Consider the following 21,461-nt stretch of genomic DNA (forward strand, 5'->3'; position numbering starts at 1 on the left):
AAGTAATAACCCTAAGAAAACCATACAGGGTTACAGTGGATAACTCATTAAACATTACACCCTTTTTGAATGATTCATATATCAGTCTTTCTCTTTTTTAATTAGGTGGGAATATCAGTTAGAAATAGCAATGTGATTTACTACTGTATATTCAGCAATAGTAAAGCTTATTTTTGGTGTTCATAATTCAAAAAGTATATTGCAAAAATCTAAAAAGGCTTTGAAAAGATGCACACAAGTGATGAGGAAAGAAGTTTAAAAAGTGTGAGTTGTATAATCTCCTAAAAATAGACTGAGATTAATGATCTTGAACTCTACAAGGAGCAATCTTTTCGTAGTAAAGAATCTGTTCAAACAGCAGGCAAACTGTAACATGATACAGTGGCAAAAAGCTAAGCTGAACAGTGAAACTAAAAATGAGATGCCTAACTTTTAACAGTGACTGTTAGTAATCCCTACTGCAGTAACTCATGGTGTCAGCCAGAAGTTACAAATTTAATACAGGAATCACTCTGATTCTGTGGCCTGGGTTACACAAGCTAAACAAGATGATTTTAACAATCCCTTATGACCTTAAAGGTCATTAACATAAATCTTTGAGCCTATGATCTTCTTCTATCACTTCTTCAAAGTGATCCCTGAATTTCTAGGTTTTCAAGAATTTCCTTCTTTTAGTCAGTGCTATAAGAACCTAGTTTCCTATATTCTGCATTTGTGACTTCCTCTAAATTTGAGAACGCTGGAGGCCATATAATTCTGAGCTTTAACACCACAAAAATTCAGACAATAAAATCCCCATGAAGACTACACATTGTGTTTCTGACGTTCTTTGTACTTGTTGAAGAAGTTTGTTCTGAACCTTGGACTGATAACAAACTCGTGAAAGTCTGGAGCCATTTATACTGGTTTTTTTTTTTCATTTAAAATACATTAACACTAGTCCGCAAAAGAAGTTTGTGGCTGTGATGAAACTATCATACCTTCAGTTTCAGTGAGACTCCTCTCTACAGTTTTGGGTACTTTATGCACCGGTTCCAGAGGAAACACATTTCTCTCACTCAAGATCTACACAGAGCCAAGACATACAGAGTGACTCATTGTCTATTTAGATTAAACAGCTCAAAAAGAAATCCCGGAATCCCCTATGTCGTTTCTCTACTGTGCAGGCAGCTCCACCGAGAACCCTGCTGCTCCGCAGGTGAAAGCACCACGCAGTCTGCCACCAGCTCTGTGCTTACAGTTAGTTCATTGAAACTACTACCCATGATAAGTTTAAGACTCTTACTTAGTGGCTGTCACATACCCCTGCTGAGTCACCGGGAGCAAACAGGAGGGAATGGCACCACTTATCAAAGCACCAAGCCACGACTTCACCCACTTCTCTGACGCGCGGGCGACGGGCAGCCCTGAGGCACTTCAGCCCCTCTGGGCTAAGAGCCCCACCGGGAAATAAGCCCGTAGCTGGCCGGGAGAAAAATGAACTCCCCCTTGGGTCGGGAAGTGTCTTCCCCGGGGCGGAGGGGATATCCCGGCGAGGCAGAGAGACGCGGTGAGGAGAAAGGGACTAATGGAAACCCCTGTCCGCCTCGCAGCGCTGAGGCGCGCAGTACCTCAGCCCTCCGCTCACGCGCCCCACCTTCCAACGGGCGGCGGGGGCCGACGGCCCGCCGCGGCCACGCGCTGCCGTTCTTATTGGTCCTAGGTCTTCAGAGCGACGGGAGAGACAGCCAATCAGAGCGTGAGATGCAGTGAGGGGCGGGGAGGGTTGCTGTGTAACGCGCCTGCCTTACAGGCGTGAGGGAGCGGGCGCTTTGCTTTCCTCCCCCCGCCCCTGCGGAGCGCGGTCCGGCCCGCGGGAAGGGACCGAGCGGCCCTGCGGGAAAGAGTCGCCGCGTCCCGGCTGTCCCTGCCCCTGCCCCGCTGTGCCATGGAGGACGTGCTGCCCTCGGGCCTGCTGGAGATCTGCCTGCTGGTCGGTGTGCCCAGGGAGCGGGTGAGGGCGCTCCTCCAGGTGAGAGGGGGCTCGGGGCGGGGAAGGGAGAGCGGGGCGGGGGGGGGGGGGGGGGGGGCTCGGCTCTGACCCGGCGGGTCTGTGGGGCAGCTTCTGTCAGCGCGGTTCTCTCCTCGGAGGTCTAAACGGAGTCTGAGCGCGGTCAGCTCCTCCCTGGACGGACTTCTCTTCCCCCCCCGTACGGACTTGAGTAAAACTATTGGGTTGCGTTGCTGTTATCATTGCATAGAGCTGGCGTACTTTAAAGAAAACTTGTTTTGGCAGGCGATCATCAGCAAAGTAGGGATAGTTTGGTAGTGGGGTTAAGTAATTGCACTTTTTCAAAGGTCTGAGCTTAGATGAAGAATGCAATGTAACTTTACATAAGCAGGAACAACAAACACAATGCTTGAACAATGCATATCCTTTACTGGATGATGTCCCATTTCCCGTCTTCCGTTGGAGATAAAAGCTAAAGACAGGGGAATAAAGCCTGGTAATTTGTATCCTGAGGGTAACAAGAGGGCTAAATCCCTGTGAGCTTAGTGCTCTACTTTGGCACAACCTGAGTAATTCAGATACAGCAGAAGTTGATGGGTTGGTTTCTCTTTTGAATATGTGGTTTGTAATTTGCTTATGACTACAGCCGCTTCACATGTGAGTTAACAAAATCCTCTTCCTGATTTTGCTTTGTTAAAATGTGCTGATGGTTTTGTTAGATACCTGTGAGCTGCCCCGCTGTGGGAGTAGCTGTGGTGCCAGCACCTGCTGAAAAGCCAAGCTGCTCCCAGGGATCTCGGTTGTCTTGCTTGAACTTGAATTTGATTGCGCGCTCTAATAGCATTAGATAAAGAAGTCTTTGTTAAACTTGTTGCTGCTCACTCGCTCAGGAGATGGCTTTTGCTGATGTCAGCTTCTTAAGTAATATCAGCTAAGTGGAGGCTTAAATTCCATCATCTCATTCATGTATACATTCAACTTGGGAAAACAGTTGTGCCATAAATGTCACCACCAGACTTTTGAAATCAGTGTGTTTGTGTTGTTTCAGCATCTGCGTGAGAAGTAAATCCAAAAGAAGGTGAATTTCTTTTTCATTCCAGTCTGCTCAGTTGGATCTCATTGCTTCCAAAAAACCTGTAGGAGCCATTCCGATCACACTACAGGTTTTGAATTGTTTGTTTGCTCAAGGTATAAAATGGAGTGTCAGAAAGGAAAGTAGTCCCGACGCTTGTCAGTATTAACTGTAGTAACGTCCCTGCAAGCTGTTAAACCACAGGGATTTCAATCACTGTCTTAGGGCAATTGTATAGATTTACTCCACTTCCTTTTCCTTCTGCAGAACTATCTACATGATGAAATGGTGGAATATGTTTTGTGTCTAATTTCAGTGAATGTAGAAAGAAGAGACCTTGTTGACAGAAAATAAGAACATTTTGATGGAAAGTAGCAGACCTCTGATGATATTTACAGATGAAACAGCACGGTGACAATCTTGATAGTGATTCAAATCTTGGTCTTGAAAGTGTGTTTGTGCATTCTTAACTCTATTGCAGTATGGAGTAATAAAGTCGATTAAGTCAGTGGGAACATATAACCCACTCCCAAAGTAGGGTGGGGATTCCAGGGAAAAAGATACAGTTTTGCACTGAAGCTCATGAAACTGGAGTTCCTGTCATCCATCAATTGTCCTTATTGCTGAGATAATTGTCACTCCCAAGATTTCAGTTTGAAGAGATGACAGGCTGCTATTTTCAGCTAGAGATTACTTTTTCAGTGTTGAAAGTGCGTATTTTGTAAGAATGAGATGTATAATGGCGAGGATCATACAGCCATCTTTGCTAAGACTTCTTTCCCCTAAGTTATCTTCATTTATAAAGCTGGGGTTTGATATGGCAAGTATGATGTGCAAGTTGTCTGTGAGATGTCTCAGATCTTCCTGTTGGCTCCATCGCTGGGTTCTGTATCTACCTACCACAGTCAGTGGTACAGATCTTATCTCTTACAATGTCTGCATTATGCTTTCTGGACCTGCTAATGCAGACATAACCACCAAACCATTTTTTCCTTCTTCTGTAATGCCCCCCTGGGTGTCAGGTTGTGTGAAAGAAATGAGGTGTGATCAAGTTAAGCATTAGTTAGCAGCGTGTACTTGTGGCAGTGAAAAATAACTGTGTAATGGCCTGCATCATCAGGACCATAGCTCACAGGCGAAGGGAAGAGATTATTTCTATTATTGTAATTACTCAACACTCTCAAGGTCATATCTGGAATACTGTCCCACATTTGGGTACCTTGATACCAGAGAACTGCTGACAAATGGGAGCAAGACCAGAAGAAGCTAAGCTATATGAGCGCTGGAGCACAAGGGGGGAAGAATCTCCTACCTAAGGGATTTCTGAAACTTTGCTGGATGAGACCCAGAGCAACCTAATCTAACTGAAAAGTTGCCATTGCTTTGAGCAAAGGGTTGCACTAGAACCTCCAGAGGTTCCTCCCAACCTAATTTTTCTAAGGCTTCATACTTTTCCTTGCCCAATTATTCCTTAAGGAAGCCAGTTCTTTCATGACATTCAAAATGAAATTAATTTCTTCAGTGACGGGAAGAGGAGAATGAGATCAAGGAAACAACAAATAGCTGAGGTCACACTCCGATCTGTGGTTTCAACACACTACTTCTTGTTTGTGTCTAAAATAGCGCAGTTGTCGTAAAAAGTCTGTCTCTTATCTGTGTCCTATACAGCACCATTGTTACAGAAACATAATCAGTAAATAGGGATGTAATAAATCCCTGATTTGTGGAATCTTGAAGAATTACAGGAAAGAAAATGCATGAGTGTTTATAAGAAGCTATGTATGATGCAAGGACATTTGATAGTAAAAAGCATCAGAAGAGAAGCATTTCAAATTGAAGAAGTAACAGGAGGAGAAGCAGAGAATATACATGTTCAAAGAATATTAGAAACAAGTGAATATTGTTGTGTTGCTGCCTATTCATTATCCCTGAACTGAAAGGGTAAGAAAATACGGCTTTGGCCATAGACATTAATATGAGCTGACTTGAATGCTGATGACTGAGTCACTGGGTCAGTGACAGTGCTGACAGTGCTGTTTTGTGGAAAAAAAAAATGGTGTTTAATGCTTCTGTTGTAGTTCAAGACATCAAGGACCTGGCATTTTAGAGGCTGTTACACTGTCAGGCTATTAAATCACTGGCTGTCGTCCAGCACTTTGTAGCACAGAGATGCCTTCAGTTAAGTCAGGGATTGCCCTGTCAAAGCAACTTTGTATGAAGACCTCTGCAGGGTAAATCTGCCAAGTTAAGACTGCTACTGTTTGAGTAGGTCTGTGTTTTTCTTGCATGACAGCCTCAGGGCTGAGCCTTAATTCTTAATTTCCTTCTGAAATGTTTAGCTGCATGTTGTTTTGAGAGTAATTGTGTTTGATTTATCTGCATTTCCAGTTTCTTCACGTGAAATGGATGTCAGCTTCCAGCTAAGGAAAATGACACTTGAAATTTTTAGCATGGCAAGATGTGGCACTCAGTACCCCAAACTGTAACGTGCTTTTTGAAGTCATTGCTATCTTTTGAATATCCCAGTGGATACTTATCTGAACTTTTATCTTTTTCACTCTGAGTTCTTTCTACTTCATACACTGTGTTCATTAAAAGAGTGTTTTTTCACTTATTTTTATTGAAACACTTTCTTTCAAGTATGCTATTATAGAATATGGTGGAGCTTAAGGTACAGTAACTAATATGTCATGAAGGTAAGTATTCCTTCTCATTTTTCCTATGATGCTCAAATGTGAAGAAGACAACTGGTGGACTTATCTACTAGGACAAATCAGCTGAGACTTTCTGTTCCAAAATTTGGATGGTGGAAGATTGGCTCCAGTAAAGCAATAGAGCTTTGTGTGTTGTAGCCACTTTAAAAAGTAGGGAAATGATGAGAGATGCCAGCATTGGTTCTCAAGGAATATCTTAAATACAAGTAATACTGATACATCAGGTCTGAAGGTAGAAGCAGCATGTATGCTTCATCTGTCTTTGAATCAGTTAGCAAAAAGTTGAAACAGCTTTTTAGCCACAGTGAGGCTCGGCTTTCCTGTTTCCAAATATCCGTTGACTAAACAAAGCTTTTACTTGCTGTTTTGACCTTGCAGGAAGAATTAAAATTGCAGTGAAGTAATAGAAAATGCAGCTGCTTGTCTCTACTATATGGTCAAGAATACAAAAAGAGTTCCCAAGTACAAGCAAATCTCCTCTTTTGCTCACATCCTCCACAGGTTTTTCATAGCAAGGCAGCAAGGGCTTTTGGTTGCAGTAATACTTTACAAAGCTGCCTACTAAAAAAATGTGATTTTGTACATGCTCTTGGGATGCCTGTTCCACTTAGTCATCATTGTATGGAGAAATTTTCATGGCTTCATGTTGTACAGTCTCTTAAAATTGTGTTTATTGTAACGGTGATTGCTGGTTTTAGTTGTACTTTCCTAATTGCCTGATAAAGTTAAAAGTTGTCTTGTGAAAGCTTGTGTAGTGTTTGTTGGGTTTTTTTTCTTGTCGATGTTATTTTGAGTAAAAATGTAGCTTTTCCTAAAGTTGAACAATGACTTATCTAGGGAGTTCAGCTGTCTTTTCTTTGTTTTTATTTATTTGTTGCCTGGTTTCTCTTCCTACCAGTGTTTATTTTAAGTACAGCTTAAGTGTATCCTAACAGTTCAATGGAGGAAATATTGTATTTGATGTTTGTTAGTTTTCTTATGCAGAAGGCACAATATTGATACGGTGCATTTTGAATGATGAAGAATGATTCTTTGCCTACTGAAAATGCCCAGACTGTTCCCCTTGCATTAACATATGTAAAGCAAGAAATTAGAGGGGAAACCTCCCATTTTTTAGGAAGAGGAAAAAATGTATTCTAAACCCACAATTTTACGGGTAGAGAGAAAACAGGGCTAAAAATGGTTTAAAAAAAATATCAGGAGGAGGAGTGTCAACTTAGTGGTGGTTTGTTTGTTTGTTTTTTAGGGTACTCAAAGAAAACCCAAAAGTCTTCCTCCCCTTGATCCAGAAGTTCTTTCTGTATTTGTGCCTCCATTTATCAGCAGAGATGATATTCAGGTGATTAATGCTGGTAATAACTTGAATAAAAGTAAACGCCGGTCTTTCCGAAAGAAAAAAGAGAGGCCTAAGATTGAAAATGTCAAAAGTCTCAATGGGGAGCAGAAAGCAACTGACACTGAAGACATTACAGTTCCAGTGGACATTGATCTTATTGGTTTGCCACAGCTATGCTTCCCAGGTATGGTAGAGTTCACACTTCTTAATGAGAACTGTTTTATTATATATTTGTTGACCCATAGTACAGCCAAATGTGTTTTGTTTGGTTTTTTTTAAGATCATCTTCTCTATCTCTTTGTATTTCACAGTATAAAAATTGTGTCTGCTTGTGTGATGAAAGTAGCTGTTAACCTGAATGGGATGCCCTTACTCTGTATGGTTATGTTGTGTGAAACAGGTCTATTAGCAATAGTAGCTGCAACACCTGCAAGAGTGGGAAGCTGAAAGTTACTTTAGCCCTTATTGGTAAATCTTGGTTTGAGTGAAGTGCACACATGCACACACTTCTAAAATTCTTTTTTCCCCCCAGAATGACTAAGTACTCTTTCACTTTTCATTTGGTATTAAGATATACCTGAAGTAGTGACTGTCTCCTCCAGGTTTAGTTGCAGGAATTTTAACATGCCTGTCACTATTGCAGACCTTATACATATCTTGAAAGAAAAAAAAAAAGGGAACAAAACTGATCTGTTTTATTTTGCTACTTAAAATGCAGAATAATTATATAGTGTTTTTGCTGCTTCAGTAACGTGCAGCTTACAGCCTTTGTAACAACCCTTAGATCGAATGGACTGTATATGTGCATTTTAATCCCTTTAAAATGAGTAATTTCTCTTGAAATTAAGTGGAAATGTGCAGTATTTGTCATGAATTGCTTTTCAAGCAGCTGTAGTTAAATATGTAGTTAAAAAAGAGGTTTCTGCCTTCATTGCAGGAGGACTTTATATAACTTCTGAATCAAAAGAGGACCACATTCATTTCCTGGTCTTCACAGACGTTTGTGGTAACAGAACATACGGTGTTGTTGCACAGTACTACCAGCCTATGCAAGTATGTTGTTTAGCCTATGCTTTTATTAAAATGTATTAAAAGATATAAAATAAAACAAAACACTTTGAGAATAATGTCAGGTTTAATTTATGAAATTAGTTAACAGATGTGTTTATGTTAGTAGGAATACAGAACAAATCATACTTTATATTGCCATTGTAAGTTAAGTCCATTGGAACAGCGTTGCATAAGGAAAAACTGTTTCGGATTTCAGTTAGGAGTTTTGAATATTTAAGAGCAAACTTTGTCCCTTGGACATTTTTTTTGGTGAAGATTGTACCCTGTGTTCTTTCTAAATATCTTTTGCACTGAAATTCTTTTTAATACGTATGTCTAAGTCTTGTAGGCTGATATTTTTCTGAAGAGCTTAAGGGAGCTAGACATCCAAATACCCTTCAAATTCAGAGCGAATTGGGTGTCACATCTCTTGGGTTCTCAAGAAAATATCAGCCATAAATTCATGATTAACATAAACACATTAATCTGTAGTTTTCTTGCAGGATAGCTGTACTTCCTTGAATGGACAGGCCCATTGGGACTCTGCGCAGACTGGGAAGATGCCTGTCTGTTTTGTACCATTCGCTATTTGTGTTATATCCAGATATCCATATTTTAATGCCCTTAAGGATTGTCTCTCTTGGTAAGACTTGCTATCCTGTGTGTTTCTCCTGGAAATAACTGTGCAGGTTTTAATACATTAATTTTCATTATGTGGTCAGGATAGTTATGGTGGTGTGAGATGTGTGGGAGAGGAAAAGAAGAAATGTAATGTGAATGTTACCCAGACAGTAAGCACAAGTTCTAAATAGCAGTAAATTAGTTATGATGTGGTTTTCATTTTCTTTTAGGTTTTTGGTAAGTCTAGAAAATACTAATTTGCAGGGAACACATTTCTCAAAGATTTTGGGTTTTTTTTGGAAGAGGGTTAACTATAATTTTGCCATGCTGGTGAAAATCACTTTGAAAGCACAAAAACCTCTTTATAATGCACCAAATAGATATTCATGTCCTTATTTGCATTAATAAGCAGTTAATTGCACTTTATTCTTTAACTAAATAATCCAAGTCATTTGAGTGAGTATAATGGTTACTTGGCTGTCGTAGAACTAGGAGAGAAAATCTTAGGATACAGAGTACTTCACTGGTTAGAAACACTCAAATACTCTGCAGTGTGGATGAGTTAAAAGGTAAGGGAACATGGATCTGTCTTATTGTTTAGTAATTTAATTTATTTTGAGGTTGTGTGTTGCTTTATCGTTAAAGTGTATGTGACTGGCAGGAAAGGGGGAATGCAAGTGACAAAGCTGCATTTAGTGCTGGCATTTCTCACCATACTGGAAACTCAACTGATTAAGTTTTCATAATATCTTCTTCTGGATTGTTTGGGGTTTTTTTTTAGGTTTTTTTGGTTTTAAATCTCATAATCACCACATATTTTCCTTGATACCGTTTGATAGATAATTTCAGAATATCTGCCCTTTTGTTTTGTTTGGGGGTTTTTTTGTTGTTTTTGTTTTTAATTTTTTAGAAAAGGTATTTTACTGTGCCAGAGTATACTTAAATGGGAGGAAAGGAAGGGGTGGAGAGGTACCATTTTTTCTTATTTTGTTTGCGTTACTGAAATTTTTCTATGTGGCCTGAAACTGCTGCTGGGATGTGTGGCTGTTCTGAATGGAATATAAGCAATTACTGTAAAGACATCTATTATATACTTTGAGCACAGTACCCTGTACAGCTGGGGATGTTTCAGCTGTTTGTAACATTACAGAACATTGACATTGTTTTCCTGTAAGCCAGAAAGGGAATAATTTTCATTTTGGTTGCCTTAGCTGTAATCAGGTGGCCAATGGGTTAAAAATCTAATTAAATGTTTTTGTTGACTGAGTGTACTCAAGTAGTAGTGCCTCCTATACTTAACAAATAATAACACATTCAACAGCGCACTTGTATCCTTGGTATGCTTCAGTGGTGGTTTGCAGGATACTTCAACTGATTAATCATTCTGCAAGTCTGGATTTGAAAACACTTGCTGGTGGTCCTCGAACCACCTATTTCTAGTGTGTAGTCCTTTTCTCATGAGAACTAGTAGAAAAATGCTATTTGTTAGTGCTAACGAAGGCCTGATGTTGAAGTAGGATCTAAAGGGGTTCTGTTTCCATTCAGGACCTTTTTGCAGCAAAACGTTTCATTTTCCTCCAGAATACTGCTGTGTGTAGCTTATTTTCCCCAGGACCTGCAATGCACAGGACTGCTTATAGGTGAGGTGGTACTTGTTTTAATTCAGAACAGTCCTCAAAGGTATTTTATCATCAAAAGTATTCCCAGATAAAACTTAGGTTCCTAAACTTTTTCAAATGGCACATTATAGTAGAAATCATAACTGAAAACTGAGACCAAACTGAGGTATAAAGGCAACATCAAACTAGAAATCCACATAGGTGCTTTGAACTGCAAGGGAGACTTGCAAACTTTCATCATAGTAACGAAGGCCTTCATATTCTGTGCAAATAATTTCATAACTAATTCACATATTACTAATGTACAGTGCTTCCAAATCTGGAACAATTTGAATGGACCATGTCTGTCTCTCTCCAAAACAAGAAGATATGCATCTAGACTGTTTCACAATACTGCGGCTGTTGGATTGTTCTACATCATTATTTGGAAAGGTTCAGTTTTAAATTGAGAAGTTTTGGCACTTTGCACAGGTAGTTTTACCTCAATCTGTTACCCTACATGAAAAGTGAAATATTCCTGACAGTAATATCTTTCTGGATGAACTCCTGCCTTGGGTGGATGAATAGGCTCCATTCAAAGAGTAAATCTTCCAACCTGTTATTAGTCCTTTCAGATGTCTTGAGAAAAGGTGGAAGTGTGCAAATAGCTCACAGCATTGAGGCAGTACAAAGGATCTATTCTTAGATGTTCTTGCTTTCTGAAACATCTGTCTGTGGACAGTTAATAGCGGTAATGGAAGTTCATAAACTCCTTAGCTCTCCGCTTTAATGTTTCAGAGATTACTTCATTTATTTCAGCAGACATTTGCAGTGCAGAGCTGTCAGCTGCTATTAAGTTGCATTAATGGGCACAGTGTACTGATTAGGGAGCTCTTACTGTCCTTTCTGTACATCTGCTGCTTTTTCAGCATCCAAGTCAGGTTGTTTCTGTTGTTAACATTTACCAGATGTGTTGATATGTGCTTTTTGTTTCACCACCACCCCCCCCCCCCCCCCCCCCAAAAAAAAAAACCCAACAAAACAACAAAACCCAACAAACAAAACAACAAAAAACTCCAGGTCTACCTATGCTGCTTAGGCCACATCTAAGGCATTACCAAGGGTGACAGCATATGTGTTTAAATTGATGACTCTACTGTCTGGTTTTCTTTGGTAATTCTTAAACTCCCCTCACCCTGCCTTCACTGTGCCCCTGAATAGCTGATGGGCTTTTTGGGGATATGGGCAACAGCCTAGTACACAGCCCAGGGTAGTTTCCAAATGTGAATTTAGTGAACTTAAATGCCTCATTAATGCAGTTAAAAGTTCAGTAATATATGACAGAATATTTTTATTCTGGAATCTAAATGCAATACATGAATATGATGTCCTGGATTCTAGTATATCTCTTGACCTTTTCAGTTCCTTTCTAGACCACTTTCTTCCTGAAGAGCAGCTATTATTCTGCAGGAAACCAGTAAAACTGCAAACTGAAATAAAACCTCAAGGGAGAATATAACTACATTAAGTTCCTGGTTTCTATATATATAGTTTTGCAGACTTAAATTTCTGATTTTGTAAGGGTTTGGTTTTGTTTTTTTTTTTTTTGCTATAAATAAGCACATGAATCTTACATTGAACAAAATGCCCTTTTTGACTACAAGTATCTAACTTCTTAATTGTTAAATTTCAGAAATGCTGTTGGACTTAACAGTTTGCAGTCTTAATAGTGTGTATGTTTAAATGTTCATTAATTGATCTGGTGTACAATATAAGCTGCATGACCTTTGTGGCTTTGACACAGCTACGGTAATGCAGTTCTCAAACAGAAACATTTGGCAAGTTTGCACAACTGTATTTGTTCTTCGTATGGGTAGGAACAATAGCAAAGAGCAGTGTTCATGCAGGCCTTACGCTAAATATGGCTCTTGATTCACATTCCTCTGCAGTTAAGCCCATGTCTACAACCTCTCTTTTCCTCTGATACTCCATCCCAGAGCTGATGTTTGGTGCTGGGGATGGGAGAAACACCATGGCACCATGTTGCAGCTGTGGGTGTTTAGTTCCTCAAGCAATCTCTGTAAGACACTTCCTTTAGCTGCATTTCACCTCTAGGTTTTCTTTGCCATCATTAGACCCAGTGTGTTATCTGTATCCTCTGATATATATGATACAGCAGTATTTTATGCATGGAAGTAAAAGAACCCACCTGCTTCTGACACAGCAGTATCATTAAAATTAAATGGAGCTGCTAAAGTATCTAATAAACTAGAAATTAATTAGCTGGAATAATAGCTTCATTGCTCCTAATAATTTTTTTTAATTCTTGGTTATCAGCAAAAAGGCTTTTTTTTTCTGTCTGAATGTTACTATTTATAAGTTATTTTCTATAATTTAATTTCAGCTTGCTAGTGCAACTGCGACCTTTCAAGGATTTAGATGTTGAGGAGCACATAAAAGAATTTGCAGCAAAGTTATTTTTAATACCCAGCCCGCCACCAGGACCACTCCACTTGGTAATTACTGATGCTGAATTTCGTAATTACTTTAACATTATGTCTTAGAAAGCACTAAGATGTTGTTTTCTATAAATTGGGGGACGTTCACTGTCAAGTCAGAGGTTGTACTTGCTGATATAAAACTGATGTCAATACCTGTGCTTTCAAAATAAGGCTATGCATTATTAGTACATAAAATAACAGTGTGACCAAGGTGCAGGCTTGGGCACTGGCACGCCAGTTGGTTATGCTGTTTAATTTTTAATACTCTTCTGGGAAGGATTTGGCTCATGCCAACTATTTACTGTCTGAGATGATGCCTGGGTAGGTCTGGGGACAGCATAATCTAGCTTTTGGTTTCTTGAGGGGCAGCCCACATAATCTCTACTACAAGCAGGTGGAAGCTCCAGTCTATCACTACTCTATAAGAATGGAAGCTTACCTTTCACCTGAACAGTATGGCATTGCCATCTCACTAAATACACATGTATAAACTCCAGTAAATCATGTAACTATCACTCAACTAAAGTGTCGGAGTTCCCTTTCTTGTGTCTGATATCAAGACATGCTGCCTGATGTGGATGCTCATGGCTGTCATCCTGATTGTGTGATGGGTGGATGTGCAGCTGTGTGACTGAGAAGTAGTGCAGTCCCTGTGAGAGAAAAGCCAAGGAAATCAGTTGCTGGAACAACACGTACAGCTCTGGACTTGTTCTTTTCTTCTGTCTGAATGACTCTGGGGAAGCAGAACAGTGTGTAGTGGATTTAATGTTCTGGTGAGCAGATTAAATGTTCTGGATTGGCTGCTGCCTGCATAAGACCTAGCTGAGAGGAGAAACTCACATAAACATTTGTGTTTAGTGTAGAAGCTGAGGTGTGTGGACTGTATTTTCTTCTTCATAACCCTTCCCAAGTCAAGCTAGATGTTAGCTGAGTCAGTGATTTCACCACACTCTTTTGTCTACTGAAATGGCTTCTAGGGAGGCAGTGCTTCAGCTGTGGACTTCTCTTTAGCTGCTTTCCTTGACGTTGGTATGAGGGGTTAGGAGCAGAGGAAGAAATAGCATAGCTGGAAAATTGTCTGAATGACTGGCTAAACCAGCTGCTAAGTGCTGGAACATGCAGCATGTGCAGGATCTGGCCCCCAGAGATTTGAGCTGGAGTATTTGAAAGACTGAAAGAGCTCATTCATTTTGGCTTGTTCTATCTTCTTATCATGAGCACCTATGCTCAGTTATTTTGTTCATAGCTTTTCTACTTCCTATATGAGTTTTATCAATACTTTTGATTTCCCAGTTGTATCTACAGATATAAATTCCATTATTTGATTATGCTTATAACAAAGCAAGTTTAATTCTCTTAATATATATATATTTAAATTTTTATTGCCTAAACAACCTATGAGAATGAAAGGAGACAAAAGTCCATGCTAATCTTTCAAACTAGTTACTATGTCTTTTCCTATTTCCCTCTCTTTCTATGTCTTTTCCTATTTCCCTCTCTTTCTATTTCAGTTTTCTGCACTGTGCAAATACTTGTCTTCTTGTTCTTAATGTTAGTATTTTATAGTTGGAACTGAAATCCCAAATTAAATGTGTTGTGGGAATGTTTTCATTAAGAAATAAATGGAAAACATCTGTTATTACAGGTATTTAATATGAAACCACTTCAAATAATAATTCCTTCACGAGAGGATCCAGACAGTCCAATTATTGACTTGGATCTTCATCTTCCATTGCTGTGTTTCAAGCCAGAGCAGGTGCTGCAGGTAAAACTAACTGATGCTTTAAAATGTATTAGAGATTGACAGTACTGCTAATTTGTGGTTTAGAAAAAATCAAGATGTTTAGTTACCAAAAAAAACATTATAAACCCAGGAATTCAGAATAGTGTTAGTTCTGCATATTAGAGATATGACACAATAAAACATAGTTCTTATTAAGATATTTTGTTGTGTATAGACCAGACTCGATTAAGGCATATTGGATTTTTTCTCCTGCGGTTCAGCAATAAGTGCTAAATTTCTTAAGAGTATATTTTAAAATATAAAGACCCAAGCTGATTGACAGATTTTGTTTCGAATTCTCATTACATGCATTTCTACAAGATTCAGAAGAACCTTTTTCATGTGTAAGAAGGGGACCTGCCGGATGGATTGATAACAGTGGGCACTCTCATATAAATAAAGTATAAATGGTGTAGAAAGACAAGAAAATACAAAAAGCTATTTGCAAAGAATTTTTTCAGTGCTTCACAGCATCTTACAATAATTTTGGCTTGGAGTATCCTTTGTATGTTTCCTAATCCAATTCACTGCTCAAAGGCCACCTGTGAAGTTAAATTAGGTTGCTCAAGGTCATCAGTATTATTGGTGCCACTTCCTCTAAAAAGAGCACATTGGTGGCCTCTTTCCAGGGATAATTGTAAACCTCCTCAGTCCTAAGAGTAGGCAGTACTGGCTTATTTTTTGGATTCTGCCCACATGTGTACGTTATGAATGAAATTATCTCAAATCCTAAATGGTCCTCTGCACTTGGTGCATCTTGAGCGTGGAGATTTACATGTTAGTATCTCTGTGAGATGTCCCATGTATGCCGTTAGTTGTCTTGGCTCGAATTCATCCCACCTAACTTGAGGCATCTGAATTTGGTGCTTAGATACCATTGGGTCCCTTTCTATCAGTGGAAAACAGTGGACGTCTCCAGATAGCTTCCTGAATTGTTCTGTGAAAGTACTGCTCTCCAGCGGCACTATAAGGAACCTGACTAGCTATCATTTGGAACAGATGTTTGGCTGAGATGTCGAAAACCTAGATTGTCTTTGTGTTCACCATCAAAGACAGGTTTGCTTATATTCTTCGTCTGGGTGCTTTTTATAGGCATTTTATGGTCTAATACTGTGGAAGAAAAGTGACAGGTCTTCTCAGTAATTCCAGCTAAATCCTGACTTAGTTGACATTGGTGGCAAAACTCTGAATGACTTCCACTGTTACTTAAATTTTCTTTTCTTTTCTGTTTTCTTCTCTTAGTTTTGTAAGAATCCTTAAGTGGACATTATTTCCATTTACAAACATGTAAGGTAGCTATTAAAAAACAACTTGTGAGGCTGAGTTTCACAAGCTGATGAAATATTTGTGCATATCTAGTATGTTCTAGATATAACTCTTTGTAAACATTTAGCGCTTTTTTTTTCCAGATTATGACCTGTATTTTGACTGAGCAGAGAATAGTTTTCTTCTCTTCCGACTGGGCTTTGTTGACGCTCATTGCTGAATGCTTTATGTTGTACCTTCATCCTCTTCAGTGGCAACATACTTTTGTGCCTCTTCTGTCTCGTCAAATGCTGGATTTTGTAATGGCCCCAACATCTTTCCTTATGGGATGTCATATTGATCATTTTGAAGAAGTTAGCACGGTATGTTTTAGACTATTACTAGTCTTGCTGTTCACTTGCAGTGCATTTGACCCCTTACTTCTTTCAGATGCATCTAGAAACTTGCTTTTGTTATTTACGTGTGTGAGAAGTGAAGAAATTAGAGGTAATGGAACCATACTGATGTGACCACTGGCTTATTGGAAAAAGCTTATTGTTGTATTCCTTACCTTTTTTTTCTTTGCAGGATAATATCATGATTTTTGCAAGTTCAAGTTCCATTTGGGGAAAAATTCTACTTAACTGTCATTTGTATATTATAAAGTTTCCCTTCAGACTGGTGAGGTTATTTTTTGCCCAGAGTTCTGTGGGATGAATGTCTTTTCCAGGCATTTGGCTTAAGAATTGAGCATGCACTTGAAAATACTCTAATGATGCTGCTGTTCCCCATAGTGGAGTTAAGTATTTAATAAAATAAGAAAAAGCAATGTAAAGAATATAATGTCACAATTTTTCTGAGGGTTTTTTGGTCTTCTTTTTTAAGAATCTTATTTAGCTAAGCCTCTTTCAGTGGGTAACATTAATCTTGGTTACCCAAAAAGATTTAAGAAAAACAGCTTCATAGTGGAGCGCTAATGTGAATAAACTTTTGAGAGTGTCACATAGGGTTTCTGTGAGTATTCAAAATCAAACATAGAAAAATTGTGTAAATTTATATTGGATGAATCCATCTGTTTATAAGCCAAAGTGAAACCGGTCCATCTAGACAAGTCCAAAATGAAGCAGATAAATGTTTTATTTTAGTTAGTAAGATGATGTCGCTACGAGAAATAAGTACAGATTAGAGAATGCACTTTTTTCTTTGATAGAATTTGAAAGATTTTATGTTTGCTTATATATACACTGTGTTGCAGACTCATCTTTAAGGTTATTAAGATTGCAAACTGAGAGATCAGCATGGGCTTTACCTCTATGTGACTTTTTGTGAATTAGCATGTGTTTTGGTGTTTGAGACTAATATATAAACTCTCCCTCTCCCTGTCATCCCGTGGGCTAAGTAAGGAGTAAATGCTGAATGGAGAAAGCTTTCCAGGAGCTTCTTTGTGTACATATATATAGTTTTATACATATCCTCGTAATGTATAGCTTTTCAAGGATGGGCTTAGAGATCCAGTATTAATTTAATACCACATGAAGAGCATATTAGGTTCCTAAATGTTTATGTACTGAGATTAATATATATTAATGACATTTATTTTTCTTGAAAGTAATTGTTTAATTATCCATACAATCTTTTAGTTGTGGAAAAAAGTCAATCCTTTTCTGCTTTACCTCCTTGCTGAAATAATTCATTGTCTGAGGAGTACATAAAGGAGAAGTAAATGTTTTTGCAATGTAAGTGTATTTACAGTCATTCTATTTTATTTTGTTAAAAGGAAACTGAAGAGTTAATTCTAATTAATATAGATAATGGAGATATTACACATTCAAAAATAGCTGAAGAGGAACTTGAAATTCCAGATGTTCCAGCACAAGCAGCGGAAACTTTCATAAAAAGGTAAAAAGATGTTGAAGTTGTGTTTATCTTGGTGCATAAATCATGCTTGACACTATTTTGTATTATTTATTATTATATTATTTCATTCATATAAACCCCATTGTATTTGACAAGGGCAAACTGAAAGTTTCAATTAATTAATATACAGGTAACTCTAGTCATAATCATAACCATATTATTTTGCAACACCTGGAATGCTTGTTTCTTTTATATTACTGATTTGGATTATTCCCTGAACTTTACTGTTCTTTACAAAGAAAACTGAGTGCACTGTGATTTACATGTACTAGTAGGACTTCCAGGAATCTTGTTAGCTTGTCAACACTTGCAAATCAATCTTGCACTTGCTCTAACTGTAAGACGTGTGAGGCCTAAATGACTTGTTTCTTTAAAAGGTATGAAAAAAATTGTTGGTGTTAGCATTTAACTTGATAATTTTCTTTTCTGTGTAGAGTGGAGAGTCTTCAGCTTCATTATGATCTAGAGCTCTGCCATATCCGAGCCAGCACAGATCTTGGTGAACTCCAAATGCATAGAAGGGCTTGGCAACAGAAACTGAATACGGAAGTTCAGCAAATGACTTTGCAGTTAATTGTTAATATCTTCAGGTGAGGGATAAAGTATTTTTTATTATAAGAGCATATGGTACTGGTTAAGACACTTCCACTGTCACTGAAATATTCTTATTTTGTCTTTCTTTATAGATATTTAGTATATCCCTTAAGTTTTGTGAGGGAATATGACAAGGAGGTCCTGCTAGCATATCAATAATTAATGTATTCAGGTACATACACATTGCTAGGACATGTTAGATAAAACTGTTCTAATTTTGAACTTGTATGTCTTTTGTGTGAAGATTTCAGGAAGAGAATTGCAGTCCTCATATTTCATAATTAGGAAAAGCTTTTAAGGCTCAGTAAGGGATACCAGTTTCTAACTGGACATAGTCTTGGTCACTGTTGTTAGAGGAAAATTAATTCAAACCGGGACAGAGTAGAAGAGCTGAAAACAGGATCAGAGTTCAGAACGCCTGGGTGTGTTTTGGCTAACTGAACAAATGCTGAGAATGGATGAAATATTTGGAGAGTGCAACCACATGAGAATGAAGGGGAGAGGAGCTGTTTAAGCTCAAGGACAGAGTGTTGGCACAAGACATGCTGGGTATTGGGTGTGGTTGAGACTAACTTTTTAATAAGAATGTGGAGTAGGGTTTGTTGGTTTGATTTTTTTTTTTCTTTTCCTCTAGAAAAACATCCAACTGTGCTAATTCTCCTTGTTCTTAATCTAATGTAGTGTGTTGATACCCACAGTTGCTTCATCTTATCAGTCTGCGTACTAGTTGTAAATCCTGCTATTATTTGCTTGTATTTAGGGAGGGAATGGAAGTGTGGTAGGTGATATGTACAAAAAAGTGCAGCGAACAGATGGCTGGTTTGCATATGCTTCGTTTCTTTTTACATAGATACTAACATACTTGACCGTGAAAATGAAACTTCCTACCTGGCATTTCTAAAGAATCTGATTATATGGACAAAGTTCTGCAAATACTTGTGCTGATAACCATCCCCAGCTATTTCTTGCTGCCTCTTGCAGGAGATGGATCAGCTAACCGAATTGCTCACACGAATGCTCCCTAGCATTTTCAGTCTGAAGGTGCTGGGTTAATTTATATAGTCCAAATACCAGGTCTCCATTAACCTACTCGATTTTGTTGGATCAGCTTAGGGAGTGTTCGTACAAGTGACTGGACCCTCCAGGAGGACAATAGCTGCTGGCTGTGGAGGATAGAACAGACTTTATAGTTAGCTGGATGTGGAAACTGAAATGCGTTTACAACCTGATGTGCCACCACTGAGATTTGGTGGATTTCAGTGTGTGGCAGCAATATGTTCCAGATAAAGATGAGGAGAAATGCATTTTGCTGCTAACAGCTTGAACTTTTTAATGCACCAAATGCTTGGCTACAAAATATGAACAGATGTTTTGCTCTCTAAGCGGTAATATGTTTTGTGAAGGGGTTGATTCTTATCTTACTTTCTCCTTTCCTTCAAACTTTCTTTCTTTGTTCTTTTTTTCAGCCTTGTTTCTTCTATCTTCTAATGCTATATCTACCAGCGTCCAGGAGTGAAGGAAAGTAAATCTCTGATGCAATTGTGCTGCCACTTGTTACTGTCTTCAGTGAAGCACTGTAGTATTTTTGTGTGCATGGAGGTTCCATATTTAAAGCAAACAATGCTAAATTATGTAGAATTACATAGAACTATGTACTTCTACTAACCATCTTCTTTATGAACCCATATGGCTTGGTAAACTGTTAATGGACTTTTATCACTGATCTGTGAAAAGCAAGTGATGTAGAGACCTGTCAGTTCTCTGCATGGGTATAAGATTCCCCTTTTGTGCTTATATTCAAATTTTAGCTCACCAACTTATTTTCTTCTTTCATGTATTTTCATGGGAATTCCTTATTCCTCAATACCCAGCATGAGTAGATGAAATAAAATGTAATAATAAAAGGAGCTCTGATTTTAGCCACTTGCACGTATCTAGCTTAAATAACTTACCATTTCTTACTCACAGACTTCATTTCAGAGAACAGCTTGTTTCTGAAAAACTCCCACATTCTGCTCCTGAAACAATTTTTTTCTGGCTCACCTTTGGGGCACAGAAGTTACTATTGAGGTCTGGTTTTCCAAGGATAGTATAGGGCTTCTGCTGCCTGCTGTGACCATGCATATACTAAATATGCATCAGTTCCTTATCTCGCTTTCTTTTTTATTTCAATAGTTCTGTCTCTTTAGTTTAACACAACTTCCAGTTATTGCTGGCTTTATGAGCCAAGTTTGAGAGTGCAGGAAAAAATTACCTAATCTATAATATTTCACGTGCATGTTATGGATGCAATGTAATGGGACAGCGTGAGGTCAGATCACATCTTTCAAATTGCCTATGTGGATAGGTACACTTGTCTTTTTAGTACTCCAGATGGGTTGTATGTGGTTCAGGAGCTGTGTATGTAAATGTAATTCCGGGGTTAGAGCCTAAGTCATGACTTAAATATATAGGTTCTCCTCTGTGGGTTACTAAAATTGATCCCACAGACTCTAAGTGAATTGCTGATTTGAAATGGCAGTCGCAGCAGGTAGCCTGTCTTACTTCTTGTAAGAGTTTGCATTCTTTTTCTATGATTCAGTAACTCAGGCTTGTTCATTAAAACTGAGTTTTGCCTTCTGATACTGCAGCATATTTCTGTTTTGCCTTCTGATGCTGCAGCGTATTTCTAGTAGTAACAGTGGGCTGCTGCTACTGCAAAAGTGCGGCTTGCTTACAAATCTCCAAGCATATTTATCTATGTATTTATTTTTGTCTACAGGGAGGTAAAAGACCATCTAAATTATGAACATAGAGTGTTTAACAGTGAAGAATTTCTGAAAACAAGGGCAACTGGAGACCAGCCATTTTACAAAAAGGTAAATTCAGTGTTAAATATGTTGTGATTCCCTGTTATTAATCTGTATTTTAAGATTAATGCCAAATATTAATAGAATGGTCACAGTTCAGTCTGTATGGTGGTGTTGAACCACCAACTTTCACAGAATGCTTTACTGAATTTATTTGATTTACTATCAACAGGTAGAATAGTAGACAGCAT

General features: G+C 38.5%; 1 protein-coding gene across 1 annotated transcript in view; it reads left to right on the top strand.

The window, feature by feature from the left end:
• The first annotated feature begins 1,840 nt into the window (after positions 1-1,840).
• Positions 1,841-21,461, top strand: part of DENND3 (DENN domain containing 3) — a 40,875-nt gene continuing 21,254 nt past the window's right edge. The window contains exons 1-10 of the mRNA XM_049819529.1: positions 1,841-2,011; positions 7,023-7,296; positions 8,050-8,165; positions 8,666-8,805; positions 12,786-12,897; positions 14,528-14,647; positions 16,075-16,293; positions 17,688-17,809; positions 18,262-18,417; positions 21,183-21,279. Coding sequence (XP_049675486.1) covers positions 1,928-2,011; positions 7,023-7,296; positions 8,050-8,165; positions 8,666-8,805; positions 12,786-12,897; positions 14,528-14,647; positions 16,075-16,293; positions 17,688-17,809; positions 18,262-18,417; positions 21,183-21,279 — 1,440 coding nt within the window. The 5' untranslated portion in view covers positions 1,841-1,927. The remainder of the gene's footprint in view (positions 2,012-7,022; positions 7,297-8,049; positions 8,166-8,665; positions 8,806-12,785; positions 12,898-14,527; positions 14,648-16,074; positions 16,294-17,687; positions 17,810-18,261; positions 18,418-21,182; positions 21,280-21,461) is intronic.

Source organism: Accipiter gentilis, chromosome 2, assembly GCF_929443795.1.
Source record: "Accipiter gentilis chromosome 2, bAccGen1.1, whole genome shotgun sequence".
NCBI lineage: Eukaryota > Metazoa > Chordata > Aves > Accipitriformes > Accipitridae > Astur > Astur gentilis.